Below are 19546 nucleotides of genomic sequence, written 5' to 3' on the forward strand. Positions count from 1 at the left end.
AATAAGTGAAAAAATATGATAATGAACTGGCAAGTAAACAGAACGACACCTGTTGTTTTAATTACACACAAACGTCAAAGAGCTTGGCATTCAATGCACCAGCACACCCCTGGGATAAGCCCCAGCCAGGTGTCAGTGCTCAGGCCCTCAGGCCTTAGAAGTGCTCATCCTGGGTGATGTACAAGATGATCCTCAGACATAACCAATCAATTTTGCATTCATTTGATGGCCAACATTTTCTTGTCCAAACTCCCTGTGGATTAGTCTGCTCCCCAAACACCAACTAGGGAGCAGCCCCACATGTAGCAACAACCGAACCTACAGATCATAGAGTTCCCTCCCATGGGTCCTCAGGATTGTTGAGATGTTTGCCTGAACAGAGTCAGCTGAAACTCGCTTTTATTTGTTGACCCCAAACTTGACTCTAAGCTACTTGCTTGCCTGGAAGCCTTTAACTGCATGTTCTTGTGAGTCCCGGACCGTGAAATTAGTGATTACTCTGTGCATCAGAAGTAAAGGCACATTCCCATTACCGGAATGATGCTATCTTGTGAGGCTAAATCAGAAGAAACTGCCCCTAACTTCACGCACTGATCTTTTAACGCTGCTCAAGTACCAGAATCCATCCCTAAGAGTCTAACAAATTTCATGTATTTTGATGATAACAGTTTTCATAAAAGCTTGCCTGTGCTTCCACAGTACTTTATTCACAGCTGTTCAAATAACAGGCGAATAGTCCATACGCTCATTCTCTTATTGTTGAAAAATACAGAGATTCTAGAAAAAAGTATGGCATGCAGTAAAAGCTGCTCCATGCATCCTCACAACCTTCATCCTCTTACAGTCGAATCCCGACTTACTTCTTCTCAAGACACCACAGCCAAGGTACATCTTTACTATTTTACAAATCACCAATCAGCCAGGCAATTCTTAGCTTGGGTGGTTAATTTAGTTGAACTTCCAAATAAAGTACTGGTTACTGTCAGAATACCTAAACCTTATAGATGGAGTTATTTAAATTTCACATGACTTTACTAGTGCCTAGTGGGCTTCTAGAACAGTCCTTGGCATGCAACAGATGTGACAACTGGGTCTCGGACAATCGACCAAGTTTAGACAGACAAGATGAGCAGAACAGTGCAAAGATGGGGATAGTTGGGGAAAAGGCAGCGATAGGATCTGGCAGGAGCAAAGGGCATGTGTCAGCACAAAGTGGGAACTGAGGCAGGGAAGGCAGGGTGAGCTCAGAGCTTGTTATGTGAAGATAAGTTTCTGACTGAATCAACAGGCAATCAGACGTAGTGCCTGCTGAGGGCTTTCTGTTGGCTGAGACCACGAGTAATGTGAATTTGAGCCTTGCAGAGCCAGCCCTTCGGTAAAACATCAAAGAACAAAATCTGCTTTATCATTGGGCTGGCCTTAAAAGGCAAACGCAGATTTGAATCCCAAAAGGTTTCATTTACATGCACTCACATAAAAATCTCCAGCTTCTAGCAATAACAACACTGAACTAAATGAAATTAAATAGAAAGTTTGGGGTTTAAAAAATACATACCTTGGCATGATGTAAATCTACCCCATACATGGATAGTTTTTTGGCATTTTCCAAGAAATGCATCTCTGCTTCTGCTGGCGTCATTCCTCTGATAAGAAAAACAAAGTATTATAATGTGCTTTTCTTTTACCTGGCGGGGCTGTTATATTTCCTACTAGGCTCTCTTGCTATCTAATAAGCCTCCATAAAGGCATCAGCAGATTTGTGCTCTGAGGAAAGAAAAAGAAGAAGAAAAAGAGCTTTTAAAGAAAAACATCACAAGTAGACATTGTAAGTGAGAACCTAACTATCCCAGAACGGTACACTGCTAAAGTATAGAACGCTACACTGCTAAAGTCCCATCCATAACGCACTGAAATCAGTCCTGGGAAAAGTGGTGCATAAGCATGCTCACTCATTAAGGCTCAACTAAAATGAATGACCTCAGGGTTTCTGTCACTAACCTGTGGCTCTTGTGCAGCTCAATCACTTTATCTTCCAGTTCTTTAGTGTGATTTGGCGCAAAGCGGAACTCACTAATGTAATCACTCCCACATTCATCTGGGTCATAGTCTCCAAGTTCTGACTGGACAGTGTAGGAACCCAACAAGGCAAGAGTGACAAAGGAGCAGGGCAGCCTTCCGGACACAATGTCATCTCGCAATTGTAAGCAGAGGTAGTACCTTCCAGGAGCCAAAAGGACAAAACAAAAAGCCAGCAATGGGATACACGAAAAGAAGACCACTCAATATAAATTGTTCTGTAAGTAATTTCTCCCTGTCGAATAATCGCATGAGGACAAATTTTCTAGCATCTACTTTTGATAAAGATATAAGGAGAAAATATATGGCTATCAAACACAATATTTAAGGGACACAATATTTAGAGACAAGTGAATGTTTATAATAAAATAGGGTTTTATTAGTAAGACATAGGGTAAAAGAAACCTAAAGACATATTCCTCTAACATTTTAAAAAAATAATACTTAAAGTAAAACGAATAGTCCCCAACACCCTTCCTGAAATCTTTGGTTGGGGTTATATAATATAAAAAATGGTACTCTTAATATAATTATTAAGTCCTACCTATCCTGAAGAAGTCTCATTTTGATATCTAGACTAAAGTCCTTGCCTTACAACCAAGATAAACTTCAGGTAACTTAACATCACAAACTCTGCTCTCAATTTCCTCCATTTCTGCTGCGATAGTCTCTTGATAATAATGAATGATTTCTGTTTCAACTTCTCATTTTTGTTTTAATTAGGTAACTTCCTAGAATCCCGCTGATATGATATGAAGTAACTTACTGAAGAGTTACTACCTTAAAATCTGAGAGTCTTGCCACTTTAAGTAGACAGTTTTAAATTTGGGGAATGTAAAACTTTTTCCATATAATTTTTCCAAGATAACATAATAATATCTCCATTAATAGCTGACTTCTCTGTTATTTTGCTTTTAAGATTTACAGATGTAATGCTAATTACAGAAGACTCCAAGGTTAAATGTTGACATTGATGGGTTTTAATACTTTCATGGCCCAGGGTACGTGTATAATAATAAAACACACCTGGCATCTTTCATATAAGAAATGAGTTCATTGATCTATTAAAGCTGAGGACTACGAAAAAGTCTTAAGGTCCCCTGTAAACACAATTTTAAGCTGATGACATAAGTATACTCCAAGTAATTCAGATATAAAAATTTCTAAACATTTCACAGGCTCTACTAACATTACACAAATAGACAGAAAGGAACCATGCACTAAATTTCAAATCCAGGTATATATAGGCTCTATAACCACAAATTAGCCAATTAAATCGTTTCTCAAAATATTTAATGAGAAATTATAAATTTACTCCGATTTAATGAAAATATAAAAGAAATACTCTGGAGCTAGTTTTTACCCTTCTCTTAAAATGTCTGTTGAAATTATTTTTAATCAGAGCAAGAGACTGAAGCTGGTTGAGTAATTTCTCTTTTCTGAAAAGCCCTCCAAGGGGGTGAGGCTTACATGGAAAATTCAGCACACACTGCAAAAAAATCGCTCTGACTGGCTCCAAACTTACTACCAAACAGAGTAAGAGTTGGGGTTCCAAAGTGGAATGCAGAGAAACCGAGGACACATGGCATACGCAGGACAGCTTCATCTACGGATCTCTCTCACACTCAGAGCTCAGTCACTACGCCAGGATCTGTTAGATTCCTTTCTTTATAGCTTCTTTCACGAAAATGAATTAATCATTTTTCTTGTAGGGCATGGAAAGTAAACTCTTAAGTATACATGTGTTTATGTGTATCTGTATGTGTGCGTGCATGGGTGTGTTAAGTATCAGAGTGGTTATATAAAAGGCATAAGCATCCAAGGATATTTTCTTCTCTAAATTTCAAAGCAGAAGCATTAAGAATGGCTATATTATTTAAGACTGAATACCATCCAATCTGGTTGTGGTGGGTGGATGACAGTATCTCAATTCCACATGCCTTCCCACCAGGGTCAGGCAGAGGGAAGTATCGGCTTAGCACCAAAGATTCAACTGCAAACAGACATCATTTGGCAAATCTTCTCATCGGATGTTTGCTTTCATTCAGTTGCCTTTTGTTTGGCATTTCAGTAGGATGATTATAATGTAAGCATGCTCTTCTCTGAAGAATTTAAGAGAAACACAACTCACTCTCCCAAGATGCCTGCTTTTTACAGACAACTTTCAAATACCTGGTGATATCTTCAGATAGCTGGGCGGGGTCTGGCGGGTAAAATTTCACATTAAATGAAAAGTGCCAAGCACCACCTGCAGAGATGAGAAAAAAAATTAGAATAAAACCTTAGAAAATCTCTTTATACTTAGCATTGTAATTGATAGCTAGACCTGCCTTAACTTTAACTTCTGACACCCACGCAAATTTTGATCATCAATAGAAAACACGGAAGTCTCCGTTAAATGAAATACACAGATTAGTTGGAAACTTCATCTAGTTTCTAATCTTCTCCACAATCAAATCCTTTACTGGCACTTCTAACTAGGGAGGAAATTGACTAAACTTCCTCTCTTTCTCAAGAACAAAGGTAAGCCGTTGGAAGAGGGGAGAAAAAAAAGTGAACAATATGGATAATCCTCAATCAGACAAGTCTGGAATTGAGTGGATCAAGTGCTATGAAGTTCTGGATAGCTCACATACCGACATTACAGACATAATCCCATTTCCTTTATCCTTTCTGCTTTGTTATTACAGGTCAAATCCCATCCTAATACATGTCAAGGGACTGTTCCAGATATTTTTATTTCATGGGGAAGGTTTGTTGTAGTGAATATTTAAGAAGTGAGCTACTCCATGGGCTGCTGAAAATTCTTAGGGAAATTTCTGACTAAAGAGATACTTGAATGTAATTACTGTGCATTACCGATTTCCTCATCTTATTATTATCAGTCCATGACTTGCACAGTCCTCTACACGTTGCCATTCTTTCTCCTGTGGCTTCCTGTACACCCTCTCCAGCAGTGAAGAGTCAACTCACAGGCACTTACTCTCTGTACTGTCCACCTGGATACTTGAAACATTAATTCTAATTTAAGCTCTTCATTTTATTAATGCTATCTCTAATCGTGTGTGGTTTATCGTTGCAAACATGAAAAAAAACAACCTTCTTTTCTATATTTTATAGGTACGTGATCACGACTTTAACTTATGTTCATCTTGCTCTTTTCTTTTGGCCTTTCAATGCAGTAATTTACTAAAGTCCGGGTGTTCCTTTCCTGGGACACTGTTTACATTTGTTCCCTCTACCCAATAACCACACTAGAAGTGCCACAGCGTAGGTCCTGCTTGCATTCTGAATGTGCTGATGAAAAACGCCTCCCAGTCCCCCGGGCTTCCGTACTGGAAGCCTTTCATCCACGCCACATGTAGTCTTCCTGTCACTCCGATTCTGTCACCTCACAGTCCAACCCTTATGCTTCAATACTCTCCTAAGACCTCCTAACACTCCCTTCTCCCCCATTAAATGACATCTGGAAACTCCAGTTTCTTCACGAGCCTTCCCAAACATTCAGAAGAAAGAGACAGTATTGTAAATAGTTCCTCGGTTTTCTTTTGGCACTAATTCTTTTATTTATGTAGGAAATAGTTGTCTAGATTACCTATATTCCCATTATAGTTGGCATAAGTCTAATTATTAATTCTAGTTTATTCTTGACACTACCATTCATATTACACTTAAAGTTCCTTATGGCGGGGCCACATCTGAGGTGCTTTATAAAGGACTTGGCACAAGACCAGGTTAATTCATGCTTAATATTATTTTTAAATCACTCAGAAAATATTACTGAAACATGACCTATAAGAATTACAAGCCATAAAATATCTGTCAATTAAATATATTTCTAGTGATTATTTTCCTCACTGTTCACAAAAAAGTCCTTTTGTTAGCCTAAAAATAGTCTGATTTGGTTTATTTTCCTATTGATTCTTATTCATTTCCTGCTAAAATGGGTCCACCACCCATGCTTGCCACTGGTGAGGTTCATAAATGAGAGCTGGCTTTCCCTCAAGCAAGAGAAATTAAAATGAATGAATTAGTTATGGGAAATGCATTTATTGCTCTATCACAATTTTTATCCACTTCAAAGTATGCCTTGAATCCAATGAATAGTTTAGCAATGTAATTAAATAATCTCGCAATAAATTCTGGGTAAACACTCTACGTTAAAAACTAAAAATGAAAGTGTAAGAAAGATATTTCTGTGCAAAAATCCTCATTCCAAGAAAGTGAGTTTCAAAGTGGGTCTAAGAAACATCTGAGGTACTTATTAAAAATGCCAATTCCTAGACTCCACCCAAAGACTTTTATTGTAGAGATTTGGAATACCGCCTAGGAACTTGTGTTTTCAGTAAACCCCCTGGTGGTTCTCATACAGTTAAACAGGATTGGGGACTACACTTTGAAAACCACGAATCCTAAAGAATCTACTCTTCTAAGGTTATTACCCAAATAACTATAGGCTTTGCAAGACATTATTTTGAAACAGTGGGAAAGTTTAAGAAAATTACTATCTACACCCCAATCAAGAAAAAAAATCCAGTTAAATACATATCTCCATAAAGAATATGATAGAAGCAGATCAACTGAGAGGACATGATTAGCAATGAATGAGCTTGTAAGCCTTTATCTGTTCAGATGATACCTCATTAGAAACAGGAAATAAAACAGCTTGACTGCACTAAAATGATGCTCCTATAATGTTGATATAAGACGTAAGATCACAAATTTATGATAAACAGAAAATTGTGAAACTGAAGAGTTCATTCTTATGAAAAAATTTAGTCTTCTTTGCCTGCTAAATCTTAAAATTTGTAAGCATACTGCATTTATAGCATAAAATTACTGTATCATATACTCTATATCATATACTCTATATCATAAATTACTATATCACAAATATGCTATATTCATATCATAAAATACAATCTACTTAAAATTTTGCTATATTCATATCATAAAATACAATCTACTTAAAATTTTGAGATCAGGTATGAATAAAATATGACTATAATTAGATTTTTTCCATAAGAACAAACTCTTCAGTTTCAGAATTTTCTGTTTCTCATAAATTTGTCACTTAAAATCTTTACCAGGTTGACTGCCATTCTCGTGAAAATCTCATTCTAGAGACATACTGGGGACCATAGAAAGATGGAAATCAGGGGTGTAAATGTCTATTACATTGTTTTGTACATCTGAAACTAATTAAAAAAAAAGAAAACATCCTTTTATCTTTCATACTTAGGAAGAGAAGGGTAATGGTACAATAATTATAATAGTTTGATAAAACGTTTCTGCCTTGGTAGAATGTAAATTTTGTGGAAAGAAGGCATTTTAGTGTTATGAAAATAATAAGGAATATAGATAAAAACACCAAATTCTACTTTAAAAAAGTCCATTTTTCCTTTCTCCTCCCTTCTCTGCAAGATTGTCATTTGGTTTTCTTCATGTTGTCTGAACTGCATGAAAATGTCCTTTAAATCTCATGTTCTGATTGTCCCTTTAGCTTTCTTCTCTTAGAAAGGATGGCAGGTGACATGATATATAGGAAATTAGGGAAAACAAAGAATTCCAATAACAATAGAAAGAAAACTGTTTATACAGCCTTGCTTGTAACAGTATTATGTCTTATTCTTGAACAGTTAATATATTTTCACAGTGCTTTGTAATTACAAATCACTGAAGTACAAAAAAGCATTTCGTTAGTTGGATGAGTACAGAGGACTTCAGGCACACAAAATGTTAGGAGATATATTCAGCATATCTGCTTTTAATAATTCCATAAAAAGATTCTTAGATTATAGTCATTATCTAAAAATTTTTATTAGGACTCTCTGGAACTGAAAAAGTGTTTTCACCTACTTATCACAACTGTAGCTGTCCCTGGTTTCAATCCCAACATATTTCTATCAAACTGCTCAGCAAGTTTCTGGTTAGTAAATACATCAAATTTCTCAAAAATGTAGTAAAAATGTTACAGTTGTATAAATAATTAGCAGATTCTCTAATATCTGGAAGTACAGTGACTTTTCACCTTTTTCTGACATATTATCTAGTATCAAACCATTTCAGACTGCTTACCGCTAATTACATCTTATTAGTACTTGGCATATTTTAATATTTCAGCACATTCAAATGCACTAGAAACATTTCTCTTAACATTAAGTTGCTGAAAACCTCACTGGCAATGATGTTCTTATTAATAAACTGGTCAAATTTATTCAATTAGAATTAGTTGTTCAGGAAAATTAATCTAGATTTTATTGGTAAAAATGAATTGCTTTGAAAAAAAGTAACTAATTTAAAATTATAAAGATTATCCATGTTTACGGCAAAAGCAAGCGATAGAGAAAAGGGTTAAAAATAAAATTTTTAAAATTTCTCTAAAGGGGGTCAAATATATGGTGATGGAAGGAGAACTGACTTTTGGTGATGAACACACAATGTGATACATAGATGACGTATTATAGAATTGTGCACTTGAAAGCTATGTGCCGTGTTTCCCCGAAAATAAGCCCTAGCATGATTTTTCAGGATGACATCCCCTGAACATAAGCCCTAATGCGTCTTTTGGAGCAAAAATTAATATAAGATCCGGTCTTATTTTTGGGGAAACATGGTAACTTTACCAACAATTATCATCCCAATAAATTTAATTAAAAAAAAATCCTCTTTCTTAACCCTTACAATGCAGTACCACTTTGGGAGGTATTTACCGTTAGTATCTTTCATGCTCTTCCAAAATTTTTCCACACACCAATATATGCATAATTTTTTAAAAACAAGTATGATTTGTCTCACTAATGAGAACTAAGACATGTTTCTTTTACTTCATTCTATTGAATAGCTGCTTTGTTTTTCAAGGTATGGCAATCCCATGATTGATTTAATCATTTCTTTATAAATGGACATTTAAGTTGCTTCTAGTTTTCTGCTATTGAAAATAGTATCACAATGAACTTTCATACATGTACTTCTATATACATTTTCCTCTCTTATACATAAGCTGGATATACGTCTCTAAGTGGTTAAGGAATAAGCACATTTTAAATTTTAATAAATACTGACACAAAATACCTTCATAGAGGGTTGTTCCAACTTATATTTCTACCCATTTTGTACATAATTACCAGTGCAGGGTATTACTGAACTTCGAAAATCTTTGCTAATCTGAATAGGTGAAAAATGTCTCATTTTAATTTGCATTTAATTGTTAGTAAGATTTAGTACCTGTCTAATACTTCTTAGCTACTTGTAATTCAATTTTGTGAGTTGCTCATGCAATTGTTTTATCTACTAGGAAATATGCATTTCTTAACTTGCCTTTCGGCACTAAGAAAAAGAGGCTGTCATCATACAGTAAGTTTTTACTACTTGTTATTCTATTTCTAAACTATTAAATGATTACTTTTAGCTTGACTTTTATACTTTTGTTAGGCTTAATTAAAGTTAATGATTAAGTTTGGAACTTTTAAATGATTAACTGCCAATTGGAGCATCACTTGATTTATATTTTACATAGTTCACATCTGTGTACAGGCAAAGGAATAAGTCGAATGTCATAGTCATTTTACTCCCGAGATGTGATGATTAAAAATGGGACCTGAGCTAGACCAACTTGCCAAAGATAAAATTTGAGATCTTAATCTGTCTTTCAAAAAACTGTATTCACACCAAGACATGAGTATGGATTAAACAACCCTACTTTCTGAAAATCTTCACGTTTCCACATATAATAATCCAAAAGAACTTACTTCGAATCTGTTTTTTAATTTCCTTAGCAGGGTCCAACCAATTCTGAAAAGGAAATGATAGTTTGAATTTGAATCAGAGAAGAGTAAAAATGACTTAATATTGAGCAGGCAGAGACATGCACTAAGCATGTTTGAGAGTAAGTCGTTGCTGGTAGGCCCTTCAAGCTGGGTCCTTCCCCGCTATCTGGTGCCCTTTTGCCAGGTCCTGCAAGGGTCCAGGCATTGGGCTAGTGATAAAAATGTACGTGTCCACAATTCACTCTAGACAAAATTATTTTCTTTTACAACCAATGCCTTTAGGGATTCAAGCTAGCAGAGAGACAGGAGAGAAAAAACGGTGGATTCTATGTTCAAATAAGTTACTAGAATAAACTAAGGATACATGTAACTTGGCACACTTATGTCCTGGCCATTCAGTCCCATATAGTGAACTTCTTTGATTACAGATTCTTAGGTAGCTACTTAGAAAACTTTCCTAACAAATAAACACGTGCTTGAGATTTATGATTTTCCTGATCAGAACACTCAAATGTTTAATAATGAAGCTAGACACTGTCCAGTGAATTCAGCAGTTAAGTATGATTCATCACACAACACTAAAAAATGTAACATTTACGAGCAAACTTTCTGTGACTCAGTTTCCAGCAACAATACAACGGAGACAATTTCTTCCTTATTTTCCAGGTTGTGGGGATTAGTGAGGTTAAGCCCTGAAGAGACTGCATTTCTCAGGTATAAGTCTACAGAGGTATTACAATAAACCTTAAATACCTACTAACTACATGAGACATGTGTCAAGGTCAGCAAACAACTCATATTTTGATTTGGCAAGAACATGAAAACAATGAGATGAATTAAGAATAGGACAGCAGCCAGTGAATATGTTTTCTATATAGGTATCAATGTATTTGATTTTCATTGGCTCAAAGCCACTGAAATGTATCATCCCCCAAAAGCACCATATAAAATGCATTCCTGGAACCATACATAACTCAAGCATGGAAAACAAACACTGACTGTTTCCACAATATTCATGATTAAAGGAAGTTGTCAATAATTTCCTTTATGAAGGATTAGCAGCATTTAGGAACTCAAATGTGGGAGTGTGAGGGGAGGTGGAGAAAAAATTTATCAATCCAGTTTTAGTTCACTTTCTTGCAGTAATGAACAGTTCAATCCATAATATTTTGTACTGCTTTTAATCACGCACCTTCTGGGTTTCAGCATCTCGATACGTAAGCCCAAAGTAGTCTTTTTCTAACAAGTTCAGATGTTCACATACTTTATCAAAGAGCACTTGGCCTCTGGAGCGTTTCTGTGGAAAACAAAACATAAAAACAAGTCAACACACTCAAAAAAACTTCTCTCAACTGCCATGAGTAAAAATGGATATAATTTAAAATACTGCTTGCTGTAACTACATAGTAAGTGATGATCACGTGTGAGCATGCTTCCCCATCTCCTTTTTAGCTAGTAAACTGTCTCAATAAAGTAGACTCAAACCTACAAAAGCTCAGCTAAACAAAGAAACAAACAAACAAACAAAGCAATCACTAGTGTCACTGAGTAAGTACAGGTAAACTGTGGATGATGTCTAAATAGAAGTAGCTAGGGAAATGCTGTGGTGCTTTGGAAGTTTCAAATATCTTGTGAAATATAGAAATCCTGACAGTATAAAAGGACCAATAAAAGCCATGTTTCAGAATGCCCAAACTCAATTCCCCACATTATCAGATTTCGAGCGTGGGAAGAATTAATCCTATTCTTTGTCATAAACCTGCCCTTAAAACTTTCTCTGCCAATCCTTTAGAAATTCTACCTATGAATCACTTTCTAAAGCCCGTTAAACTAACTTCATTCATTTATTTTCAGGATTTGCCACAAATTTCAGTTTTGCACTACAGTGTTCAGCTTCCTTTTAATTTCTTTTAGAGAAAAATCCTTCCTATTAAGTGTTCATTAAGTTTAAAGATTTTAGTTATTTATAAATACAAGATATAAATATATGTTCTATATTTTTGACCATCAATCAATCATTTGGAGAAAGAAAAATGGTAGTCACTGGGGAAAAAAATCCATCAGCTTAATTTACTATGATACATAGTATCCTATTTTCACCTAATCCTTCAACCGTCCTTCAACATGGCCTTGGAGCCTGAGATGGATTAACGGGCAAAAATTAAGCTAAACTACTTTTTGTTTGTGCAGTACCAACATTTCATACCTAATTCATTAAGTACATTTGTCTTTAAGATTTAATGCAGTAACAATGAGAAATGTGAAAATTGATAAACAATGTGCATGCCAAAATAATAAGTATTCAAAAGACCTGTAAGTGGTATGAATTACTGTACAATCGTAATTATACTGGAAGTTAATTAGTCCTTTCAAGTATGACTATTCAGGAAAAAAGATAAATTTATGAGAGAAAAGTAAAGCCTGACTTGTAGCTAGCTAAATAATCAATGATGTCTGAAAAAGTTTAATAATGTATGAAAGTAAATTCTATGCTAGCAAAATTACGTCATAACATTACTCAATGGATAGGAATAAATGGTATGACAATGAAATGCTGCTCAATGGTTTAAATATTTTGTTTATATATAATAGCATATTATTTCTGGATAATGCTTAACAAATTACAAAGTTTTCACAAAAAAATTGGTTCTTCTGAGGCTTCCATTGGTATTATCTCCAGTTTATAGATAAGAACTCAGTTTCAGGGAAGTTAGATGAGAGGAAGTATTGTGTCATAGCCACGAGGGCTGGCTTTAGCAGATAACACTGGGTTTGAATTTTTATTGTGTCCCTTACAATAATATTGTGCCCCTCTATGAACCTTTCTGTTTTTCCCTCTGTAAAATGGGTATGATACCATCACCTTCTTTGGAATGATTGACATTAAAAAAACACACACACAAAGTGCTCAAATTTGGTCCAGTGGTGGTACATATCAAGCATTCCACAAACTATTATTATTATTGAGCTGTTATTATAGCTCAAGTGAACAACAAACGGCAGAATACGTAATGTAAAACCTAATATGCATTTTTGCTGTAGGAGTACATATATAGCTTCTTCTGGTGCCAATAAGAAGCTTTGGTGTGATTGACACATCCTGCTGTTTCTTTAGGTATCAATTACCTGCTTAGCACCTCATTTGCTTTAGCTAGGCCACAATATTTACACACAGCACAGTAGACAAATACTTACCAGTGTCTGGCCAAGTACTTTTTCAATGAGTAAAAACAAAACACAACAAATACAAATAAATAAACATTTGTCTACAAACCCTCCTATATCCTCTGATCCAGCAGACCACAGCCAGCCAGCCCCTATGCCACAGGCTGTCTTGGGCATTCTTTTAATTAGTTGTCTTCTGGCTGCCATGCTCTTCCTTTTGTCTAACAGGTGACATGGATTAGGTCAAGCACGGACCGCTATACTATGGCTCTTAGTTTTCTAGCTTCTCACAATTTGATTTCTATTAATGACTCATAGCTGTCTCTTGACTACAACAGACTTTTTCTTACTGAATATTTTAAACACTATAAACAGTTCTTAAGATAATTTCTTAGTGGTCCATTCTTCACACCAGAGATTTTTTTTGTCCCTAAGAACCAAGATCAGTTGTTTAGTCTAATACAGATAGTTATACGCACACAATGAAATGCCTACCCGCTAAATATCACTCCCCCCCACCCTTCCGCGCAGCTACCTAGATGACATTAGAAAAAGTTTTAAAAAGTTATTTGGGCCTTCATTTTCTCATCCTTGATTGAGGATGTAAGACTCTACGGAGCAAGGGATCATGGACTTGACGCTGTGACTGGGCCCCCTTTGCTCACAGCAAACATTACTAACGGTCACAGCGCTCTTTCCCTGGGAGCCAATGCGTGGCTTCAGCACTCTCAGGCACAATGATGAAAAAGATGCTTTCAGTGAGTGGAGGACTTGGAGTTGGGACAATTTTCCAGCCTTGAACTGGATCTCCTCTGCAATCACATCCAACTCCCCTAATTCTTGATTCTTTTAACTCAGATGCTTTTTTTTCTAGCACATTATTTAATGTTTCAGGTCAATTATTTCTACTTGTTGACATCTATGTGTGTCTTTAAATAATAACACCTAACATATATATGACTAAAGCTCAACAATCAGACTGGGAGCTTTAGAGAATTTATGTTAAATATTTGGTTCCTAAAGACACGATGTCCATCAAGTGATCAAATTTAGTTACCCTACTGTCATTGGGTGTTTTTACACATATAGACATAACGAGCCAAGAACTGAGTAGATTAAAAATGTTTGACAGAAATATTCTAAATCAATGGATAACTTACCTAAGCAGAGAAGTCGAACAGTTTTTAGTCTTGTTTGCTGTTTTCTTGTGAGTTGTTCAGTCATGTTGATGACTCAAAGGCATTCACAATTCATGTAACTATTCACTATTAACACCTAAACCTGAAAGGTTGGTTTTGCTTTTCTACGGTAAAAAACCAACGGTGGCCTGCCCTCTTTTATCCCACTGAAAAATTGGATTTCTGTTTCTGATAGAGTACTAGTGATATTGCAGCCCAACTATCTGAAAGACTTTCTATATCCTAAGAATGGTCAACCCCGAAGCAATTGAAACAACTTTCATTCTGAACTATTTTAATGTGCAGTTTATTTTAATCTAAAAATATTCTAAATTGACTAATGAAATTGTTAGGTGTTAGGATACGTGTGTCAAAAGAGAAAAACACTTAAGAGAATAAAAAAACGAGCCATAGACTGGGGGGGGAAATACTTGTAAACACATGTCTGATAAAGGACTGGTATCCAAAATGCACAAAGAACTCTTAAAATTCAACAAGAAAACAACCAAATTTAAAAAGGGCAAAAGATCTGAATAGACACCCCACTAAAGAAGACGCACAGAGCTGTCAACTAAGCATGTGAAAAGATGTTCAACATACTATGTTGTTAGAGAATTACAAATTAAAAATGTGATACCACTACACACCTATTAGAATGGCTAAAATTCAAAATATAGATAATGCCAAATGCTAACATAGATGTGGAGCAACAGGAACTCTTTCTTATTCCTTGCTCGTGGGAATGCAAAATGGTGTGGCCACTTTGGAAGACAGTCTAGCAGTTTCTTACAAAACTAAACACAATCTTATTATATTATCCAGCCATCACGTTCCTTGATATTTACACAAACGAGTTGAAAATTTATGTACACACAAAAACCTGCACATGGATGTTTATAGCAGTTTTATTCAACATTGCCAAAACATGGAAGCAACTAAAATGTCCTTCATTAGGTGAATGGATAAATAAACTGTTATAAAATCCAGACAATGGAACATTATTTAGCACTAAAATGAAATGACCTATCAAGCCATGGAACTTCAAATGCATATTACTAAGTGAAAGATGCCAATCTGTAAAGGCTGCGTACTGTGATTCCAACTATATGACGTTCTGGAAAGGCAAAACTATGGAGACAGTACAAAGATCAGTGGTTGCCAAGGTTAGGGAGGGATGAATAGAGGAGCATAGAGGATTTCAGGGCAGTGAAATACTCAGTGTGATACTATAATGGTGGGTACATGTGATTATACATCTGTCAAAACCCACAGAATACCACACAAAGAGTGAACCGTAATGTAAACTATAGACTTTAGTTAATAATAGTAAGTCAATATTGGTTGATCAACTGTAAGAAATGCAGCACACTAACGTAAAATGTTAAAAATAGGGAAAGAGGGGAGAGGAGAGTGTGAGGGGTGATATGAGAATTTGCTGTACTTTTTGCTCGATTTTTCTGTAAACCTAATTGATTAAAAAAGCCTACTAGTTAAAAAGAGAAATACTGACACAATACTTAATGTCTTATTTTAAACTATTAATAAAATAATTTATTAAATACTTTAAAAGGTTAAACTCCAAATGATTTTTCTTTCATCATGAGTAAATAGAAACTTAAAAATTTTCAGAGTACACATTTTAGAAAAATCAAAATTGTTAGTCAGAACACATACAAGACTCTAGGATAGGCTGCCATCCTCCTCCATCCCACATACATACATGCCCAGGAACGTCGAGTCTAAAACGCCTGCGAGCCAAAGCCAGGACGAGCTGATAACAAACACAAGCCACGTGCCAGATCAAAGTGACTGACGATGAGCTGCACTGCACAACTATGTCGTCCCAACTACAGACAACTGAAATGATGTATTAGCTAACTTTCAGAGGCATTCTTTTTGGCACTACGTTTAAGAGAATGAGTCCATTACAATCACATACAGCAGATGAAATAAGCTTTTCTGCAGCATTAATGAAACTTCTGTCAAGTCAAGGTCATTCAAGATTTTTACAATAATGTTTGTAAAACGCTGGTTCTCAGTGTATGGCTCATCAACCAGCATCACCTCGAAAATTTGTATTAAAAATTTTATTTTTACTTGTCTACTTAGCACTTTAATATGGGGATTTCAAACATACGAAAATAGGGAGGTATAATGAAACCCTACATACTCATCACCCAGTTTCACCAAATGCCCTCTGAGGATCACAACCTTGGTTCATCTATAGTTCCACTCCACGCATCCTCCCCCTCTATCCTGAAGCAAATATTTCAGCAAATAGTTTTATCTCTATATGTCTTCTTATGAAACTCTACTCTTTTTAAAAATGTAATCTCAATACCTTTATCACATCTAAACAAAATGATCAATTAGTCCTTAATAGAATCACATACCTCATCAGCACTTTAATTTTCCCAGCTTTTGCAGTTTTATTCAATTTGTTTGGTAAGTCCAAACACTGCCTTGGCTGACATGTCTCTTTAGTCTCTTTTAATCTGAAAATTCTCCACTTGGTTTTCCCCTTGAAATTAATTTGGTAGCGATGCTACGGAATGAAATTACGTAGCGATGCTACAGATGAAATTACGTAGCGATGCTGGTAATTTCACCAGCAGGCATAAAGAGAACCTTGCTTTGTTTGTGATTTTGGCAGTCACTGATGATCATTGCCCTAAATCCATTAACTACAGGTTGCAGGACAGGAAATTTTTTTTTTTTTAAAGTTTATTGGGGTGACAATTGTTAGTAAACTTACATAGATTTCAGGTGTCCAATTCTGTATTACATCACCTATATATCACATTGCGTGTTCACCACCCAGAGTCAGTTCTCCTTCCATCACCATCTATTGGATCCTCTTTACCGTCATCTACCACTCCCTTCCCCCCAAGATGGGAATATTCTAATCCTAACCATTCTTGCTCCATTTATTAGTTGGACTGTCTACAAGGACATGCTTTTCTTTGTCAGAACTGTTATCCCGTAACACAGTTTGATGAAGAAAGTCAGGATCAGTGCTCACTCCTTTCCCTTTATCCAATTTCAAGGTAATGAGTTGACCAAAAGTCACCAATTAGATTTTTTTGTACTATTGCTATGAGTGCACAGACTGAAACAGGTTTGATATGTTTCAATCCATTACATGTGTTACCCATACTGAAGCTCTAAATGTTCCCGAATGCTCTGCCTTACCTATTGCCTGTCAAGTCTCTCTCATTCTTCACAAAGTTTCTCCAGTGCCATTGCTTTCAAGCACTTCCTGTCCTCCCAGCCGAATGTGATTTCTCTCTCCTTTGGACATTATAGCACTTTACCGCACCAAGAGGCACTTTCCATATTCTGCCTTATATCACAGCTGTCTCTCTGCTCACTCACCTTAGATCCCTATTGGCTAGAAAGACATTCCCAGTGGCAACACGCCTCCTGTAATTAATCTTTTATGGAGACCAATTGTGGTCAAATACTGCCGTGTTTCCCCGAAAATAAGACCTAGCTGGACAATCAGCCCTAATATGTCTTTTGGAGCAAAAATTAATATAAAGCCCAGTATTATTCATATATCATGTCATCACATCACATCACATCATATCCCATCATATCATGACCTGCTCTTATATTATAGTGAATTAAGACCAAGTCTTATATAAATTTTTGCTCCAAAAGACGCGTTAGAACTGATTGTCTGGCTAGGTTTTATTTTCGGGGGAACACGGCATTAAGAGATTAAAAGGGTAACTTGATGAAACTTTACATAATTTTTTCTCACTAGCATATCATAACCAATGTCATAGAAGCAATATTTTCAAACTAGTGGTTTTCAACAGGGGAAGCTGGGAGCATTTTTAAAATGCTGTGCCCAGGAACCCACTTCAAGTCCAATAAATCAGAATATCTGAAGTTGGGCCCACGGCATCTGTATGTTTTTAATATCCCAGGCGATTCATGCAGGTATGTTGTTAAGTTGTTAGGTACATTTTAGGTTAAATTATGTTTATAATGTAAACATTCTTAAATATAAGGACTCTAAAGCAATTTTGTTTGAAGAAATGTATAACTTTTTCAGATTTAGTTTAGACCCAAAAGAGCTTCGTTTAGTCCTCTTGTACCAACACACTTATAGCTGCATTATGATAAAATTTATTTACATACACATACATGCTTAAAATCTTAATGTATCTTTTCCAACAAATTTTCTTGAGAAATTTAAGGTCTCAAGAAATGACAACCAACCAAATGCTGAAATAAAATGATACAAATGAGAAAACACCAAACTGTAAAAGAAAAAAATCCAACTTGTATTTAAAGCTCTGAATAAAATATATGACTTTGAAATGTTTTTAAGTTTTATGTTTTCAAGGGGGCATATTACCTTTATAGAGCTAAAATATAGACTTGTATTTAAGAAGCTGCTACATGACTAAAGAATGACCCAGGTGGGTTAACAAATGTCTTGATTCCCCCTTTTGTAATAGAGCAGAAGCATTACCAACTTCCCTAGCAGGTGACAGAAAGGATTGGGAGAAGCAAACGGGGCATTGAAGCCAGGGAAGGACGGAGGGAGGAGCTGCTCGTCATTCCAGCTGACCTGGAGACAGTTATACCTGTCAGTGTGTTTTTAGAGCTGAGCACTGCCTTGACGTTCAAATCCCGAGAAACTGTTTCTTAATCTGTGCTTCAGACAATGAGGACAAAAAAAGCAGGAAGAACATATTATACCAAGTGTCAGCATCAGACTTCAATATAATTTTTTCCCCCTGGCTCACAAAGCTGTGAGTTAACCTCAGTGAAGCTCTCCTCCAGCAAAGGCTAACCGCTGAAATTAGAGAAATTTGTAAAGTCAAATATAATAATCTAGCCTTAGAAGATGGGTTACAGTTCTTATCTATCCAGAGCTGCACAATCATGATGAAAATGAGGCAGAGCAAGCCCTTTCTGCCTGAGAACAGGAGCTAATCAGCAAGCACTCTGTACTTAGAAGGGGGTGGGGGACAGGACCAAATCTGTCAGGAAGTGTATCTTTAAGGCTCCTCAGAACGTATGCATGCATTTCTTTAAACCATCACACTGAAAAATGAAGGAACAGAAATGCTTCTTGTTATATTGGCTAAGGCTTAAACCATTCACGTCAATACAAGGAAATATAGATGATACTGAGAACTTTCTGGAAAACTGATACCTTCATACCCTTATTTCAGTTATTGTGTAATTTGGCCGAGTGTCAACGCTGTAAACCCTTATTTGTTTCTATCACATTATCTTCCTCAAATAGACCACTGATTTTCTTTCAGAAATTATATTTTTTCCATGTATTTCTGTATTTTATGAACTTGTATTTTTGCTCCCTGAGGACTCTTCACC

General features: G+C 36.0%; 1 protein-coding gene across 39 annotated transcripts in view; it reads right to left on the bottom strand.

Moving 5' to 3' along the window:
• EPB41L3 (erythrocyte membrane protein band 4.1 like 3) overlaps nt 1-19546 on the bottom strand; it is a 236562-nt gene that overhangs the window by 41398 nt on the left and 175618 nt on the right. For all 39 annotated transcript variants that reach the window (XM_081078466.1, XM_081078483.1, XM_081078482.1 and 36 more), the window contains exons 4-8: nt 11038-11142; nt 9828-9870; nt 4249-4324; nt 1999-2217; nt 1556-1643 (exon numbers count right to left, since the gene is read on the bottom strand). In XM_081078466.1, coding sequence (XP_080934592.1) covers nt 1556-1643; nt 1999-2217; nt 4249-4324; nt 9828-9870; nt 11038-11142 — 531 coding nt within the window. The remainder of the gene's footprint in view (nt 1-1555; nt 1644-1998; nt 2218-4248; nt 4325-9827; nt 9871-11037; nt 11143-19546) is intronic.

This window comes from Rhinolophus hipposideros (genome assembly GCF_964194185.1).
Source record: "Rhinolophus hipposideros genome assembly, chromosome: 17".
In the NCBI taxonomy this organism is placed as follows: Eukaryota; Metazoa; Chordata; class Mammalia; order Chiroptera; family Rhinolophidae; genus Rhinolophus; species Rhinolophus hipposideros.